Source organism: Pongo abelii, chromosome 3 (assembly GCF_028885655.2).
Source record: "Pongo abelii isolate AG06213 chromosome 3, NHGRI_mPonAbe1-v2.0_pri, whole genome shotgun sequence".
Lineage (NCBI taxonomy): Eukaryota > Metazoa > Chordata > Mammalia > Primates > Hominidae > Pongo > Pongo abelii.
The window spans coordinates 856,689-874,690 of record NC_071988.2 but is presented as its reverse complement, the minus strand read 5'-3'; the positions used below and the strand labels follow the sequence as shown (position 1 = coordinate 874,690).

The following is an 18,002-nucleotide window of genomic DNA, read 5'->3' as shown; positions in this document are numbered from 1 at the left end:
CCGGGCACAGCTCCAGGGTCCTCCCTGGGGGACTCCAGGCCACGCTCCCTCCCCAGCAGCTGTGGGGATGGTGGGAGCTGCTGTCTGCCGGAAGCCTAAGGCCGCAGGGGCTGGTCCTAGAAATGGCTCTGCTGGGACCCATGGGTTCCAGGCCCTAGGAGGACGCAGTTTGGCTTGAGCAGGCGCTGCTTACACGGCACTCAGGCACAGCCAGCTGCTGCTTGTTAGGGGATGGTGGGAACCCTCCTGACACCCCCAGGTGCCAGCTGAGGGCAGCCCTGCTGTTCTGATCTGCCTTCTGTTCACATCACGTGCTTGAGGCAGATGAAGCCACATAAACTTGTGTTTTTAAAGTTGGCTTAGAAGCCACAGTGAGTTCTGGCTGGGCCTGGAGGCTCAAAAGATGGCTGGGCATGGTGGCTCGTGTAATCCCAGCACTTTGGGAGGCCGAGGAGGGAGGATCACTTGAAGATTGAGACAAGCCTGGACAACACAACAACACAGCAGGACCCTGTCTCTACAAAAATAAAAAATTAGCTGGGTGAGGTGGCGTGCACCTGTGGTCCCAGCTACACTGGGGGCTGAGGTGGGAGGATCACTTGAGCCCAGGAGGTTGAGGCTGCAGTGAGTTGTGATTGTGCCACTGCACTCTGGCCTGGAGTGAGCAAGACCCTGCCTCGATTAAAAAAATAAAAAAAAAAAAAGGACTGTGAATTCATTTGTGTTTCTGGCTCTCCCCACGGACAAGCCCAGGAGTCAGGACCTGGGTGGCTGTGAGCCCCTGGCTGCCCTGGTGCTTGTTGTTCTGAAGCCAGGACCTCGGGGCCTAAGCCCTGTGTCTGGGCCCTGGTTTCTGTCCCGTCAGCGTCCGGTGCAGCCCTAGCGCACACACACCCGTGGTACACATGCCTGAGGCCGACACAGCCAGGTCCACGGGGCCCCCGCAGGGCTGCTGGAGTGGGTGAGATGTGCGTGGATCCTGTGGCACTCAGTGCCCACCTTTGCTTAAGGCATGTCAGCTTGCTGTGCTTGCCGCTGCCTACCGTGGTACAGGAGCAGTGGGGGTTTCACCATGTTGGTCAGGCTGGTCTCAAACTCCCGACCTCAGGTGATCTCCCTGCCTCGGCCTGCCAAAGTGTTGAGATTACAGGCGTGAGCCACTGCGCCTGGCCCCTATTTTTGTTTTTCTGCTGGTGATTAGATTATAGGTCCAGTAGCCGTGCTTCGCGTGGCCTGTTTGTCTCTTGCTGCAAAAGTGGCCGAGCATCAGGCTCACTGTGCCTCCCCGTCTTCCCTTGTTGCTTTGGAAGACCCACATCCTAAGTCAGCACCTGCTCTGCAGGTTTAGACGGCTTTTAAAACATTCGAAAGCAGGGAAGACCTACATCCTATGTCAGCACCTGCTCTGCGGGTTTAGATGGCTTTTAAAATGTTTGAACGCACGGAAGACCCGCATCCTATGTCAGCACCTGCTCGGCGGGTTTAGACGGCTTTTAAAACGTTTGAACGCACGGAAGACCCACATCCTATGTCAGCACCTGCTCTGCGGGTTTAGACGGCTTTTACAACGTTTGAACGCACGGAAGACCCGCATCCTATGTCAGCACCTGCTCCATGGGTTTAGATGCCTTTTAAAACGTTTGAACGCACGGAAGATCCACATCCTATGTCAGCACCTGCTCCGTGGGTTTAGATGCCTTTTAAAACGTTTGAACGCACGGAAGACCCACATGCTATGTCAGCACCTGCTCCGTGGGTTTAGACGTCTTTTAAAACGTTTGAATGCACGGAAGACCCGCATCCTAAGTCAGCACCTGCTCGGCGGGTTTAGATGCCTTTTAAAACGTTTGAACGCATGCAAGACCCGCATCCTAAGTCAGCACCTGCTCCGTGGGTTTAGACGGCTTTTAAAACGTTTGAATGCACGGAAGACCCGCATCCTATGTCAGCACCTGCTCCGTGGGTTTAGACGGCTTTTAAAACGTTTGAACGCACGGTCACTTTCAGGCGATGGTTCGGTTGTGAGTATTTGGGTCATTCATCTCTCTGGACCTTTTTCCAGGCTCTCCTCTGATGAGGACGGCCCCTCTGCGATGTGCCTAGCTGAGGTTGCTCCTAGCCCAGCCTTTCTGGTCCCCGCAGCCTCCGGCCTGCTCTGCCCTGGGAGGGAGGCTCCCTTCTGCTCCTTCCCTCACAAGAACGGCTTGGCTGTTCTTGCACAGCTGCTGCTTCCAGTGAATTGTGGGATAAACCTGTCAGGGTCCTTGCAGAGTTACTGAGGGTTTTGATCTCTGTGTTACCGATTACATGGACCCAGTGTTGGGGGCAGTTGGTCTGTGGAGAGTTGGCTGTGGCCGCAGCAGGGGCTTCTAGGCACTCAGGGCAGGGGGCCCTCCTGCCTCCAGTGGTGTCTGCTGGCGTCCCACTGCTGCAACCACCAGGCCTGGGCAGCGCGTGGAGCCTGGCATGACCCATGACCATCGTCCAAGCCACCCCTGCTCTCCGGCCCTCCCCTTCCACTGGTGTTACCATCCCTCTCCCAGGCTACTCCTGGGCCGTGCCTCCCTGGAGAGCGCAGGGGAAGGGGCAGTCAGACAGCGGATGTCTCTCCTGTCTCACGCACGCCTCCACCACCTGCAGGCTGTGTCATTTCCATCCATTTTTGATGTAGGGGTCAGCTCCACAGCACAAACACACCCGTGAACCTGCCCACACGCCTGTGCACACATGTTCCTCATGGGATGCAGCCTCTACAGTGAGAGCCCCACGGCTTCTCCAGGCCTCAGGCTCTGGTTTAAGCCCTGTGACTTAACTGCGGAGTGTTTCTTGTCATAACCAAGTTCTCTTCTTTTTAATTCCAGTTATGCAAAGGGTGACCTGGACATATCTTACATCACATCCAGAATTGCAGGTATGTGTACCACATGAGGCTGTGGGACGCTCCCCAGCCCTTCCCTGTGTGCCCAGTGAGTCCCTGTTGTGTGTCAGGGCACAGGTGCCTCTGCTCCAGCCTTGTCTGCGGCCACAGACTCACGGGGCGGCCTGGGGCCCCTTGGCAGGCAGGCGGCCTGTGCCTGGTGCCTTCCATGGCTCCCTGAGGTCATGCCAGGAACAACGCAAGGCCGTGTCCATGGAAAACCAGGGCCTCTGTGCACCAGGCATCTCAGTCACTCATCCCGACACCTAGAGACCGGGCAGGTGTCAGAAAGCTGTCTCAGGAAGTCCCAGCCACCGGCTGGTGGGTGTGTGGCTGGGTCCATGCTCCTAGGTCCACCCAGGCCGGGAGTCCACGGAGGGTGAGGGGGCTGGCTGTGTGGGCAGTGGCTGGTGGAGCTGCCAGAGGCTGCGCTTGCCCGGGGGCGCCAGGAGCAGCGAGGCCTCAGCAGCAGCCTGGCCACAAGGTGCACATCTCCCAGGGACGGTGGCTGACGCAGGCCTGCTTGTTTCAGTGATGTCGTTCCCAGCAGAAGGTGTGGAGTCAGCGCTTAAAAACAGCATCGAAGATGTGCGGTTGTTCCTGGACTCCAAGCACCCAGGGCACTATGCCGTCTACAACCTGTCCCCGAGGACCTACCGGCCCTCCAGGTTCCACAACCGGGTGTGTGGCCACAGGCTTTGTCTTGGTGCCACTCTGGCAGCTTCCTTCCGCTCCAGTGCAGGGGCGTAGCTGAGGGCTTTGGTCAGGGTGGGGCTGTGATGGGGGCGGCCGGATTTCTCCTGAGGGGCTGCAGAGCGTGGAACAGGAGAGAGCAAGGTGGGGTCTCTGTTGCTCTGAGGATGCCGCTTTATGGGAACCATGGAGGCCCCAGCTCCTCACTGCTTCCCGCCTGCCAGAGGGTGCTCGAGGCTGAGGCATTCCTTCCAGACACGATACTTGTCAGTATGCAAAGGGACCCAAAGCCCAGGAACAGCTGACTGAGCTCTGTCTGCAAGGCCAGTGGCAGCCCTGGTGCTCAGGTCCTGCCACAGAGGCTCTCGCGCAGGTGGACACCTGTTTATGACACCAGCTGGCGGAGGCCCCTGCACTGCAGGCAGGCTGTCCCTTCTATCTGACCAAGGCTGGGGCGGGGTTTTGCCGTCCGTGCCACCGTGCCCTGTCCCCACAGGTCTCCGAGTGTGGCTGGGCAGCACGGCGGGCCCCGCACCTGCACACCCTGTACAACATCTGCAGGAACATGCACGCCTGGCTGCGGCAGGACCACAAGAACGTCTGCGTCGTGCACTGCATGGTGAGCTCGAGGGCCGTGCGCTGGCGCCGTCTTTTGTCAAAGTTCGTTATTTCATGCATAGTTCAACAACATCTGAGCTCCAGTCGTGAGCTGGGGCCTGTTCTTCACCCTGGGGTAGTTCAACAGCATCTGAGCGCCAGTCATGAGCTGGAGCCTGTTCTTCACCCTGAGACACGGAAGAAAGTCCCTGTGCTTGGCGTCTTTGGGTCTGGAGGGGACAGATGCCAGATGGCCCCGCCCTCCCCTCCCCATGTGGCCCTTCCTGGCCTTGACCTGCGTGCCCGTGTGGGGAGCCCGCCCCCTCCTGCGTGGTGGCCACCTGAGAGTCACTTCAGTTTCCCGATCTGCAGCGCGAGGCTTAGTGGTGCTTGAGCCTCCCAGGGTGTGGCAGCTGCCACTGTGGTTGATGGAGTTGAGGTTTCCATGAGGGGTCTTTTGCGGGGTACGGGGCACCAGCAGAGCCTGTTGGAGCGGCCCCAGCCCTGTTCTTCGTTAGGGAACCTTCAGTCTCCGTTGGGCTCCATTCTTGCCTCGGCAGGCACGTTACGTAGGTCCCTAAACATATCCCAGCTTCAGAGAGGAACAGCCCTGCGTCCCTGCAGCCGTGGGGCAGGTAGGATGCCTGAGGACCCCGCAAGCCCTCGTCCTGCGTGAGTGCGAGGCGCGCACGAGACGTGTCTGTCTGTCCTAGGACGGGAGAGCTGCATCTGCTGTGGCCGTCTGCTCCTTCCTGTGCTTCTGCCGTCTCTTCAGCACTGCGGAGGCTGCCGTGTACATGTTCAGCATGAAGCGCTGCCCACCAGGCATCTGGCCGTCCCACAAAAGGTACTGCGTGGCCCTCCGGGGACAGGGGACAGCTCTTTGGGCCCGTGTGGTACTGCCGCCCTCACTGTGGTGTCTCCTGGAGAGCCAGTCAGTGCCGCTGCAGGTGCTGGTGGGAAAGGCAGACCCGGCCTCGCAGAGCCACGGCTGAGCCCTGGGCTTACGGCCGCAGAGCCCAGGGAGGGTGGGCCCTCAGCCGCGGTGGTCCTGACTGCTGTGGGCAGCATCTGCCCAGCTTGTGGCTAGATGCTAGGTTCTCTGACAAATGCCATATATGTGGTGGGCTCTGGTGGATAATCATGTGACAATGCCATGTGGACCACCTGACACAGGTGCTGTGTGGAGAACCTGACGCTGCTCAGACATGAGGACAGTCGCAGCGCGTTTAGGGCCCTGCCAAATGCAGGCTTCTGTGCCGCTCCGCCTCAGCGCGCAGCAGGCTCTCCCTGGCCATGTGGAGGAGGCTGTTTCTCAAACGGGAGTGCGGCCACAGTGTGTTTAGGGCTCTCCCTGTTTCTCGGGGCTGCAGGTGTCCACTCCCGAGGAGTCCTTCCCAGCATAAAGCCTCCCCTGGCCTTGGCCTCAATGAGGACCTGGTGAGGCTGGAGCAGCCTCTGAAAGAGCAGGTCTTGACCTGGACCACAGAGGCCCCAAGAGTCAGGGCCCAGGAGCAAAGGCCGGCCCCATGGCCCCACTGTGGCGGGAGGGAAGAGGAGGGACCCAAGCGTCAGGGGACTCCCCATTCTTCATCCCCTCTGGATAGGGCACACAGCCTGTGGACGGGGCGAGGGTCGGGAGGCCTTTCCTGCTGCTGTGGATCCCCAGGGAGGGGGCCCCACCTCGTTTTCTCACAGCCTTGGTGGGAGGAGATAATGGCCGCCCCATCCAGCTGTCTTCTATGTGACCCCAGCAAGTGGAGTGCAAAGTCGGGAGCCCCTCCACACATTGAGCTGAAAGCCATTGGCACCCTCAGGCCAGGTGCGGTGGGGCCTGCTCAGCAGGGGGCGTCTGAGAACCAGGGAGTCTCTTTCCCTGTGGCATGTGGCTGGGCTTCCATGACGCCCAAATCCCACAGCTCCTTCCTTGGAGGAGCAGAGAGATGTGCAGAGTGCCGCTCCCACCGAGCAGCTAGCTGGACCAGCTTCAAGTTCATGGCCTTTTCACATCGTTGGCCCAGAATCTAAGGAGAGTCAGGTGCCTGTGGGAGGAGGTGTGTGTGTGTGTGTGCGCTGTCTGGGGTGGACGTAACTGGACCCCAGAAGAGAAGGAGGCCAGAAAGAGTCCAACCGGTGGAGGCCAAGTGTCTCAGTGGGCGAGTGAAGCCTCCAGGGTTGCAGGACTGGAAGGGTCCTCGCCCTCTGGAAGGCACAGTCTCTGTGGGCACCCACAGGACAGATGGGAGAGTGAGGGCCGGGCAAGGGGGCACAGCTACTATGAGGGAGGCCCAGACCTGGCCGAGACCCTTTCTTACGCCTCCAGATGGAGGAGACGAGAGAAAGAGCTGCACCTTGTTACTCTGAGGGAAATTGAAGTAACTTACTGATGTGCTGAGGACCCTCAGGCAGGTGCACGGTCCAGTGGGCCACTCGTCAGAGCCGTGGAAAGAGGACCCTCAGGCGGGTGCACGGTCCAGTGGGCCACTCGTCAGAGCCGTGGAAATGCCAGGAAATAAACAAATGGAAATCCCCGAAATGAGAACGCCTTCGACATCGCCGAGGCTGAGTCAGTGGCCTTTGGAGCCAGGTTGAGAGATACTGAAACTGAATCACAGAGAGAAAGCTGGGGGGTAGAACAAGCACCCAAGAGCTGCCTCCACCTCGGGCAGGGCCACACACACGTGGAGTCCAGAAAGGGAAGACGGAAGCGGGAGCAGTGAAGAAATCATGGCTGAGGATTTCCCAGAATGAGTAACAGATACCAGTCCACAGGTTCAAGAAGCTCAGAGGTCACCAAGCAGGATGAAAGCAAGACAAACACATAAAAACCCACTCAGGTGCATCCCAGTCAGAACTCCTGCAAACCGAGCACAGAGGAAGTATTGGAGGTGGCCAGAAGAAGATGTGTCAGGTACAGAAAGAAAGATGTCAGCCACAAGGTTCTCGTCAGAAAGCCTAGAACAACCAGTAAGGGCTTTTCTTCGGTGCTGTAATTAAGAAGTCAACAAGAAGTAAAACAAAAACATAAACCTTGCCAAGAGAAGGCAAAAAGAAGAAAAAAGAAACCAAGAACAGATCAAACAAGTAGGAAACAGCCAGCAAGATGGTAGATTTTAATCCAGCCACATCAGTGTTCAGGCTGAACATGAGTGGTTTTGTTTAAAAGACAGGCATTGTCATATGGGACTGAAACACACGGTTCGGCCATGCACTGCAGGAAGTCCTCTTTCAGCACGGAGGCAGAGGTGGGTTCAGAACAGGATGGTGGGGGAAGAGCGTACTAGTCATTGCTGCATGACCCGTCACAACACGCTCAGGCTTAGAACCGCACACGTCCGTTCTCTCATGGTCTCCCTGGACCTTGAGGCTTAGCTGGGCCCTCTCCTCCATTCGAGGTGTTGGCCGCACTGACTCTGAGAAAGCCGATTTCTCCTTCATTTCTGAATCTGCTTCCTTGGCCACTCGGGCTGTTGGCAGGATTTATTTGTTGTGGCTGAAGGACCAGCTGTCTTGGCTCCCTGCTGACTGAGCTGGACCCCAGTGTCCTGTGGCTGGGAAGATGGGGTCTGCACTGTCACCATAGAAGTGGCGTCCCCTGCCTGCCCCGCACAAGCTCTGGGAGGGGCCTCCTGCAGGGCGTGGGTGCTGCGAGGTGGGAGGCAGACTCCGGGGGGTTTGTGCTCCACAGAGGCACCATGGGAACGCCAGCCACGGGAAAGCCAGAGCTACGCTACCAAGGTCAGAGAAAACAGATTCCATTCCACATCCATAAGGCAAAAACTGACCAAATTGGAAGGAGAACTAGACAACTCATTTGTAGGGTAGACCTCAACATTTTCCTCTCAGTAATCTGTAGAACAAGTAGACAGACCACCAGCAGGGATATAGTAGAACTGAATGTGTCAACCCATGAAGGCCGACACAGCTGTAGAGCGTTCTAGGACGTTCCACCCAACAACAGAAAAACACACATTTATTTCTTTCAAATGCACATGGAATATGCAAGGAGAAAGATCAGATTTGGGGCTATAAACACACCTCAATAAATTTTTAAAATTTGAAATCAGACAAACTATGCTCTCAGGCCACAGTGGAATAAAAATTGAAATCAATACCAGAAGAATATCTGGAAAACTGTAAATCTCCACCTCCCAGGTTTAAGCAGTTCTCCTGCCTTAGCCCTCCCGAGTGGCTGGGATTACAGGTGCACACCACCAAGTCCGGCTGATTTTTGCATTTTTAGTAGAGATAGGGTTTCACCGTGTTGCTCAGGCTGGTCTCAAACTCCTGACCTCAGGCAGCCCACCAGCCTTGGCCTCCCAAAGTGCTAGGATTATAGGCGTGAGCCACCGCGCCTGGCCTCAAAATTAAGCAACTTCTAAATAACCCATGAGTAAAAGTGGGAGTATCATGAGAAATTTAAAAATATCTTGAACTAGGGAGTATTTTTAAGACTCTGTCTTAAAAATACATATATGTATACACACACACATATATATAACTAAATGAAAATTATAACCTCAGATTTGTTAGCAACTAAAACATTGCTACAAGGGAAATTTCTAGCATGAAAGACTCCTATTCGAAAGACAAAATCAGCTGTGTGGTCCCCTCTCAGGGCACATCACATGGTGATGCGGCACGTCTGCCCCCAGGTACATCGAGTACATGTGTGACATGGTGGCAGAGGAGCCCATCACACCCCACAGCAAGCCCATCCTGGTGAGGGCCGTGGTCATGACGCCCGTGCCGCTGTTCAGCAAGCAGAGGAGCGGCTGCAGGCCCTTCTGCGAGGTCTACGTGGGGGACGAGCGTGTGGCCAGCACCTCCCAGGAGTACGACAAGATGCGGTGAGTGCAGCTGCGGCCCCACGCCGTGCTCCCTCATCCTCACCCCTCCGGAAAACCGTTAAAGAGGAATCCTGGCCTTGCCGGGGACAGGCGCTTGCTGAGGTGGACGTGTTTGGAACTGTGGCGTCTGTGGCAGGTCACTTGGGATCCTGGTCAGCAGCAGGAGGTCACAGGGATCCTAGTGTCCAGGAGACTTCAGAATGGGATCCTGGTCAGCAGCAGGAGGTCACAGGGATCCTAGTGTCCAGGAGACTTCAGAATTCTTGTGAGGCTCTTCATGGGGGTTATTCTTTACTGGGTATTACACGTTTTAGCTAAGTGGACAATTTCTCATTCTGTTTTTTGTTGTTTTTGTTTGGTTGGTTTTGGGGGGTATTTTTGTTTAATTTTTCTCTTGTCGTTCTGTCCTTAGGGATTTTAAGATTGAGGATGGCAAAGCGGTGATTCCCCTGGGCGTCACGGTGCAAGGAGACGTGCTTATTGTCATCTATCACGCCCGGTCCACTCTGGGCGGCCGGCTGCAGGCCAAGGTGAGAGAGCCTGTGGCTTGCCCGGTGCTCCCGACTCACGCCCAGGCTCGTGGGGGGCTGGGGGCCACGGTGCACTCACTCCTCACCGAGGGTCTGGGGTGCTCGCTGTTTGGTGAGTGCTGTGGGCTCTCATGTGGCGACTGCCCCACAGTGCCCACTGCTTGCCCCGTGCACAGGATCTCGGCCTGAAAAGCCTGGCGTTTCCATCGAGACTGAATTTGAGGGTCCACTTAGGGCAGCCCCCACGGCAGTCCCGTGAAGCAGCTTGTGGGCCCATGCGTTCTCCTCGGGGCTACCTGCCACACACAGACCCTCTCCCGCTTCCCCCACAACATGTGGCATGGGGGCGCCGTCCATGCCTCCAGCACCATGAGCCGCTCTCAGAGCTCGCCCATTGGGAAAAATTCGTCTGTGGCCCCAGGATCTGGATTCACCCTCCATGCGGGGCGTCGTGTTTGCTCTCTTTGCAGATGGCATCCATGAAGATGTTCCAGATTCAATTCCACACGGGGTTTGTGCCTCGGAACGCCACCACTGTGAAATTTGCCAAGTATGTTGGTGCAACGTGTGCTTGGTGGGGAGGGACAGGTGCCCTGTGCCGCAGCACCTGCATGTGGGCCGGTTGTGGGAGCCCCAGGGGGAGTGGCGGGCTGTGTGACTGCAGCTTGGTGGTGCTGGGCCTGTTCCTGGGCCATCCTGGAGCTGCGCGTGTGCAGGCTGCTGGGGTGGACCCGGTGGCTGCAGCTCTGCCCCCCGTTGGTGTGTGTGTCTGTTAGGATTTAGCCCTCACACCCAGGCGTGGTGTGAGCAGGTGAGCGGGTGGCGGCTGCATCTTAGCAAACGTTCCTGAGCCTGCTGTGTGCAGAGTGCCCTGCCAGGTGGAGGTTGGAGATGATGCGGGGCAATCCTGTCTGGAAGCTCACACTCTGTTGTTAGCTCCCTGTCCTCTTGACGTCGGCGCCCAACAGCGCATACCCGGCCCTCTGCAGGCTCAGGTGCAGATGCGGTGAGCAGCAGAGCAGGCTCTCACACCCGGGCGTTCTGATTCTAACTGGAGGTCTGTCTTCTTTTTTGAGACAGAGTCTCGCTCTAACGCCCAGGCCGGAGTGCAGTGGCGCAATCTCGGCTCAACTGCAGCTCCACCCACCAGGCTCAAGTGATTCTCTCGCCTCAGCCTCCTGAGTAGCTGGGATTACAGATCTGCACCACCACGCATGGCTAATTTTTGTATTTTAGTAGAGATGGGTTTCGCTATGTTGGCCAGGCTGGTCTTGAACTCCTGACCTCAAATGATCCGCCTGCCTTGGCCTCACATTTAACTGGAGATCTTTCTACTCAATCACAGGCAGGCTTGTCCACCAAGACACAGTGGAACAAACATTGTTCCAGGAGCCAGAGGGGGCACCCACGGGGGCTCCCAAGACAGAGGCTGTGGCTGCAGGGCCTGCTGTGTTCCAGGCTCTGTGCTCTTGGTTCCTACCCAGTAAACAAAGGGAAGCCTTGGGCCAGCCCCACGGGGATGCTGGGGGACTCTGCACCTTGGGAGGGGTGCTGGCCTGGCCTGGGTGAGCTCAGGAAGAGCTGGTGCCTGCTGCTGTCATGGACGGCCTGCACCGGGAGACCAGGGAGGGGAGGTCTTCTCGTGTTTTTCTGTCTCTGTGATTCTTTTTTTACATCTCTTGTCTTTGTTGTGTCGTACGCTTTTCTTTTTTTAACTCACATAGTCACAACTTTAATAATTTTGTTTCTTTTTTCCTCCTTTGGAGGAAGAAAAACACCCAGTGCTCTTTAGAGTTTTCAGCCACGGTGGAGGCGGTGCTTAAAATAGTGTTTTAAAGACCAAGGTACTGATGATGAAGAGGAAAATGTTGGTGAAGGACCTGTCGGGGATTCAGATGCTGGAGGCAGGAGGCAGGGACTTTAGTAACTGATTGATTATTCAAGAAAGTCGGGGGAATGATGGGAATTTCACCAGAGATCTGGAACATAAAAAGGAGACAGATGTGAATTCTAGAACTGAAAAATATTACAGCCGAAATGAAGGCTTCAGTACATGCTTAACAGTGGAATAGGCACAGCAGAACAGACGGTGAATTGGTAGAAAAGATCTTCCAACGGCAGCTCAGAGAAGAAACGATGGAAGAAGACACGTACAGAGAGGGTCCTGAGAGAGACTGTGGCACCGCAGGGGCCTGGCGTGCTTTTACTTGAAGTTCTAGGAGAAGAGAGAGAGTGGAACAGAAATAATACTTGAAAAATCATTGGCCAAAAATTTTCCTAAACTGATGGAGGACATCAGAACCATGGAATCAGAAGCTCTGCAGACACCAAAGAGGATACTTCTTTTTTTTTTAACAAAAAGAAGAAAAGAGGTTCAGTACCTCAGAGTATTCTGGTTGAATTGCTGGAACCCGAAGAGAACAATCTCCAGCCCCTGAGGACAGGACGGGGTGGGAATGCATGACCTGCAGAGAGACACCCGAGGGCAGCTGTGGCGCGCTGTCTCTAAAGTGCTGAGAGAAAAATACGGGAATTCTATATCCGGTGAAATTATCCTTGAAATATGAAAGCCAGCTAAAGATGTCTTCAGCCAAGCAAAGAATGAGAGAGTTGATTGTTAGCAGAACTGCTCCATTTCAGCAAATATCCAAGGCAAGCCTGCAAAGCCTTCAGCCTAGGGAAGGAAGGGCAGGGAGGCTGGAATGCATGACTCTGTGGTGAAATGACACCAGCACCAGCTGCTTAAAACACCAATACTAACGTCCTGTGGGTTTTAAAACCTGTTTGGTAGTAACATATCTGACAGCAGGAGCACCAGCACGTGCGTGCACACACAGCACACGCGCGCACACACAGCAGGCGCACCAGCACACATGTGCACACACACCAGCAGAAGCACCAGCACACACGTGCACACACACCAGCAGGAGCACCAGCGTGCGGGCGCACACACCAGCAGGAGCACCAGCGCACGCACGCGCACACACACCAGCAGGAGCACCAGCGCACGCACGTGCACACACACCAGCAGGAGCACCAGCATGCGCGCACGCACGCACACACAGCCGAAGAGGGGATTAACCAAGTCAATGTGTTTCAGGAGCTCCGTCACCAGGAAGCAGGGAATGTACCAATCCCTAGGGCAGATTAAAGATACAATCAAGAAGAAAAGTGGAACAAAAAATATGTGATTAATTTGCAAGAACAACGTAGAGATAAAGAAACAAACCCAGATGGGATATAGACAGAAAACAGCCAGCTAGTAGACCAATGCCCTGCTGTGCCTGTCAGTCATCCCATTGAAGGTGAATAGAGACACACTCCAGTTAATCGGGCTGGATTCAAAACCAAGCTCACACAAAACTCAAGTCTATACTGCTTACAGGAGCCATACTTCAAAACCCATGCACACGAAGACCCAGCAAGGTTAAAGTGGAATAACTGGAAATTGCTTACCATGCACACCATAACAGGAAGAAAGCTGGTGTCACTGTCAATATCAGGTGGGATAGACCAAGGCAGGAGGTGACGGGTGACGTTGCAGGGGCGAGGGCAATGACATGGCTTCAGTATGGGCAGCACAAAGGGGCAGAAGGAGGGGTGAAGTTGACAGGCCCACGCTGATGGCCGCCTCTCTCCCCAGGCAGTGGAACAGGTAGACAAGAACATCAGGATATGGTGTTTTTTACAAGGTTTAACCAACCTGAGTTTCGCAAACTTCAGCGAATACTTGGAGAAATGGCATCTGTTCAAGTGGGCGTTTATTAAAGTGGACTCCACATCGGGTCGTACAGCAAGTCGCAAGGCATCTCAACAGTGGATTAAAGTGGGAATCAGTGACAGGAAAATACCCAAAGACCGTATGCTCGTTAAGTAATCTGTGTGCCAAAAAGGATATCACTGTTGAAATCAGAAAATATTTTAAACACAGTGATAATCAAAATACCACTTACCAGATATGTGGGGTGCATCTAAAGCAGGGTTTAGAGGAAATTTGTAACTTTAAATGCATACATTAAAAGGAAGAAAGGTTGGTTGCGCACAGTGGCTTACAGCTGTAATTCCAACACTTTGGGAGGCAGGAGGATTGCTTGAACCTGGGAGATCAAGGCTTTGCTGTGCCTGGGTGAGAGGCGTGTTCCTTGCGTGGTGAGCCTGCGCTGTGCCTGGGCGAGAGGCGTGTTCCCTGCGTGGTGAGCCTGCGCTGTGCCTGGGTGAGAGGCGTGTTCCCTGCGTGGTGAGCCTGCGCTGTGCCTGGGTGAGAGGCGTGTTCCCTGCGTGGTGAGCCTGTGCTGTGCCTGAGCGAGAGGCGTGTTCCTTGCACAGTGAGCCTTCGCTGTGCCTGAGCGAGAGGCGTGTTCCTTGCACAGTGAGCCTTCGCTGTGCCCGGGTGAGAGGCGTGTTCCCTGCGTGGGGAGCCTGAGCTCTGCCCGGGTGAAAGGCATGGGCCCTGCATGGTGAGCCTGCTCTGTGCCTGGGTGAGAGGCGTGTTCCCTGCGTGGTGAGCCTGCTCTGTGCCTGGGTGAGAGGCGTGTTCCCTGCGTGGGGAGCCTGCTCTGTGCCTGGGTGAGAGGCGTGTTCCCTGCGTGGGGAGCCTGCTCTGTGCCTGGGTGAGAGGCGTGTTCCCTGCGTGGGGAGCCTGCTCTGTGCCTGGGTGAGAGGCGTGTTCCCTGCGTGGTGAGCCTGCTCTGTGCCTGGGTGAGAGGCGTGTTCCCTGCGTGGTGAGCCTGCTCTGTGCCTGGGTGAGAGGCGTGTTCCCTGCGTGGTGAGCCTGAGCTGTGCCTGGGTGAGAGGCGTGTTCCCTGCGTGGTGAGCCTGCTCTGTGCCTGGGTGAGAGGCGTGTTCCCTGCGTGGTGAGCCTGAGCTGTGCCTGGGTGAGGGGCACAGGGTTGCAGCCATGGCACAGGTGTAACTGCTGAGCCTGTCAGGAGTCCCCTCTGCCCTGTTGGAGCTAGTCTGGCAGGAGCCTGCGGGCTGTGTCCTCTGCAGTCCAGGGCTCTTGGGAGCGGCCAGCCCTGCTCACAGACCTCATTGTGCCCTCAGCGCCAGGCTGGGTGAGCCGAGCCTGCAGGCCCAGTGCCCAGGGCCATCTTAAGGGGCAGCTGGGGGAGGGAGGCTGGGCATGAGCAGCACTCCCTCTGGGGCTGCCCAAGTTCGGTCTGTCCCAGGACCCAAGCCTGTCTGGCAGACCTGGCTCCCTGCACACTCCCTCTCTCTGTGCCCCTCCCGCTGTGCCTCTCCGCCCTCGTTCGTGGCCGGTCTGAGCCTCTGCTGCGGTGGCCGTCGGATTCTCTGCTGGTGCCTGCTGGCTCCTTTGCAGACGTTGCCTCCACATCTCCACGCCAGCTGTGCCACCGCTGTGCAGTCCCTGCCACCCCTGACAACAGACAGCGGCACGCAAAGAGGCTCGGGCGCAGGGGGAAGCTCGTGTTGGCCCCGGCTGGAGTGCACGTCAGTCCCAGCTTCGGCCGTGGTCACCTCCGCCCAGAGCCCTGAGTGGGCATCGAGGGGACGCTGCTCTGCGTGAGGTTGGCCACCCCTCAGGGCAGGCACAGGGTGCTCTCCCCTCGTGCAGGTAGAGGATGTTTTAGGGGGTGAGCAGGAAGGGGTAAACTAGAGGACTTCACACATCACATCACAGGCATGTGTGGAGCTCAGAGAAGTGACAGTTAAAACCAGCCGTGGCTCTGACCCACACAGGCCGCCGGGCCCGTCTGCCTGCCCTCCCTTGGCGTATCCCACTGTGCTCTGGGTGCTCCTGGCCCTGCAGACACTGGCACCCTGGGTTTCCCAGGAACTGTCCGCCACTCTTTTATGTTTCTTCTTTATTTTCTTAGGTGTATAAAATTCAACATGTAGAGATTTTAGGTGGCATAAAATAAGACAGGCATAGGGAGCCTGCTACCCGCTGGAGAGGCTTACCAGTGCAGTTTATGACAGTAGGATCAGAGATGATCATAGGAAATGTGTGAAATAGCCTGGAATTCCTTAGAGAGCTGTGGGGCCAGGAAATGGTCAGTGTCAGGTCACACCTGTCTCCCCGTGCGGCCGACACCCCAAGGCGGGCCCTGCTGACCCCTGCCCCTGCTCCCCACCCGCATGGCCGACACCCCGAGGCGGGCCCTGCTGACCTCTGCCCTGCTCCCCACAGCTCAGCCAGTGCTGCCTCCCCAGCCCCACGGTAGACACGGCTTTGTTTCCCCCGGAATCATGTTCCCAATTCCTTCGCAGCTGGATTCTAGAGGTCTTGGTTTTATGGGCATCTTTTGACAGTTGTGGATTTTTGTCAGGGTAGACGTCGTCGTTTTTATGGAAAATACATTTAGTATCCCAGAGTGCGTGCTCAGAGCTGCCGGGTGGCCACAGTCTGTGTGTGCTGTGTAGTGAGGGCCGGCGCCTGCCTTGGAACCTTGGGGTCCCACCTCAGTGCTGCCCGCCTGGGTGTCGGAGTTGCCGGCTGTGGGACGTTGTCCCGTCTGCTCTGAGCACGCGGCCTCCCCTGGACTTGCAGGAAACATGGCGGCCCCGCCCGGTGCCCCTCTGCCTTGAACACAGTCGTGGGCATCCCCACTGTGACGTCCAAGGAGCGAGTGAAATGATGCTCTTCTGGGGCCGTGACCGGGGGTGCTGGTGCCCTGTGGGTTCCTGGGTCAGCTGCTGCGTCGGCTCACAGGGCTCCAGCTTCCGCAGGCGGGGGTGGCCGGCTGCCCTGGTTGTTCTCGCCCCGCTGCCTGCAGCTGCCGCCTGTTTCCGTGCACGTTTCTTTACTGAATGTTCAAGGGACTTACAGACTACTTGGGCAGCCTTCCTAAGTGGCGCCTACTTGTAACCACAGGTATGACCTGGACGCGTGTGACATTCAAGAGAAATACCCGGATTTATTTCAAGTGAACCTGGAAGTGGAGGTGGAACCCAGGGACAGGCCGAGCCGGGAAGCCCCACCATGGGAGAACTCGAGCATGAGGGGGCTGAACCCCAAAATCCTGTTTTCCAGCCGGGAGGAGCAGCAAGACATTCTGTCTAAGTTTGGTAAGATCCCGCAGTTGAATCGAGGGAATCCTGTTCTGGTGAGTGTCTCTGTGGAGAGAGACACCTTTGACCGAGCTCTGGCAGGGCTGGGCCACCGTGCCTGCTGCTGTACCCAGGCCCTGAGCAGCTTGGGCTGCAGGAGGTTTTGGAAACTCCATCATGGATGTTGGACACTATCACCAGCTACACCAGAGAAGGAGGACTCGCAGGCTGCAATTTCTGAGACCCATGGGCAGGGACGGAGGCAGAGGGAGGAAAACCCGGGCTCCTGGAGCGAAGCAGGGTTTTGTCCTGGGCGTGTGTCTGGGTCAGATTTTTGTCACGTGTGCTGGACACACGTCCACTCTCACTGTGAGCCTCGGGCCTGCTGGCAGCACGTGGAACAGAACCCTCGCTCCTGTCACTCTTCACTTCTGAGCAGTTTCGAAAAGGCAGCCCAGGAAGCGCTGGCAGGTGGGCCCAGGGCCGTCCACTGCTCATGCCACGCTTGTTCTCGGCTCTTGGTTTGCAGCGTTTGCTTTTTCTTTCTGAGCATCTTCAGCGTCCCTGAAAGAGGCTGTATGTGTGACGTGTGCGTGCTGTGTATGTGTCTGTGGGTGGCATGTGCCCATGTGCCATGTATGTGTGTGCACGAGTGGTGTGTGCATTCATGTGTACTGTGCATCTTGTGTGTGTGCTGTGTGCATTCGTGTGTACAGTGCATCTGTGTGTGCTGTGTGTGCGTTTGTGTGTACCATGCCTCTGTGTATGTGCTGTGTGTGCATTCGTGTGTACCATGCAGTGTGTGCTGTGTGCATTCGTGTGTACTGTGCATCTGTGTGTGTGCTGTGTGTGCATTCGTGTGTACCCTGCATCTGTGTGTGTGCTGTGTGCATTCGTGTATACTGTGCATCTGTGTGTGTGCTGTGTGCATTCATGTGTACCCTGCATCTGTGTGTGTGCTGTGTGTGCATTCATGTGTACCCTGCGTCTGTGTGTGTGCTGTGTGCATTCGTGTGTACCCTGCATCTGTGTGCTGTGTGCATTCATGTGTACCCTGCATCTGTGTGTGTGCTGTTGTGTACTGTGCATCTGTGTGTGTGCATTCGTGTGTACCGTGCATCTGTGTGTGTGCTGTATGTGCATTTGTGTGTACCGTGCATCTGTGTGTGTGCTGTGTGCATTCGTGTGTACGGTGCATCTGTGTGTGCTGTGTGCATTCGTGTGTACCCTGTATCTGTGTGTGTGCTGTGTGCATTCATGTGTACCCTGCATCTGTGTGTGTGCTGTGTGTGCATTCGTGTGTACTGTGCATCTATGTGCTGTGTGCATTCGTGTGTACCCTGCATCTGTGTGTGTGCTGTATGCATTCCTGTGTACTATGCATCTGTGTGTGTGCTGTGTGTG

General features: G+C 56.3%; 1 protein-coding gene across 12 annotated transcripts in view; it reads left to right on the top strand.

The window, feature by feature from the left end:
• The window catches only part of GAK (cyclin G associated kinase), a 90,756-nt gene that overhangs the window by 50,588 nt on the left and 22,166 nt on the right, over positions 1 to 18,002 (top strand). For all 12 annotated transcript variants that reach the window (XM_063722590.1, XM_063722626.1, XM_063722627.1 and 9 more), the window contains 8 exon segments: positions 2,862 to 2,911; positions 3,450 to 3,598; positions 4,107 to 4,229; positions 4,921 to 5,054; positions 8,863 to 9,057; positions 9,470 to 9,587; positions 10,058 to 10,137; positions 16,423 to 16,616. In XM_063722590.1, the coding sequence (XP_063578660.1) occupies positions 2,862 to 2,911; positions 3,450 to 3,598; positions 4,107 to 4,229; positions 4,921 to 5,054; positions 8,863 to 9,057; positions 9,470 to 9,587; positions 10,058 to 10,137; positions 16,423 to 16,616 (1,043 nt within the window).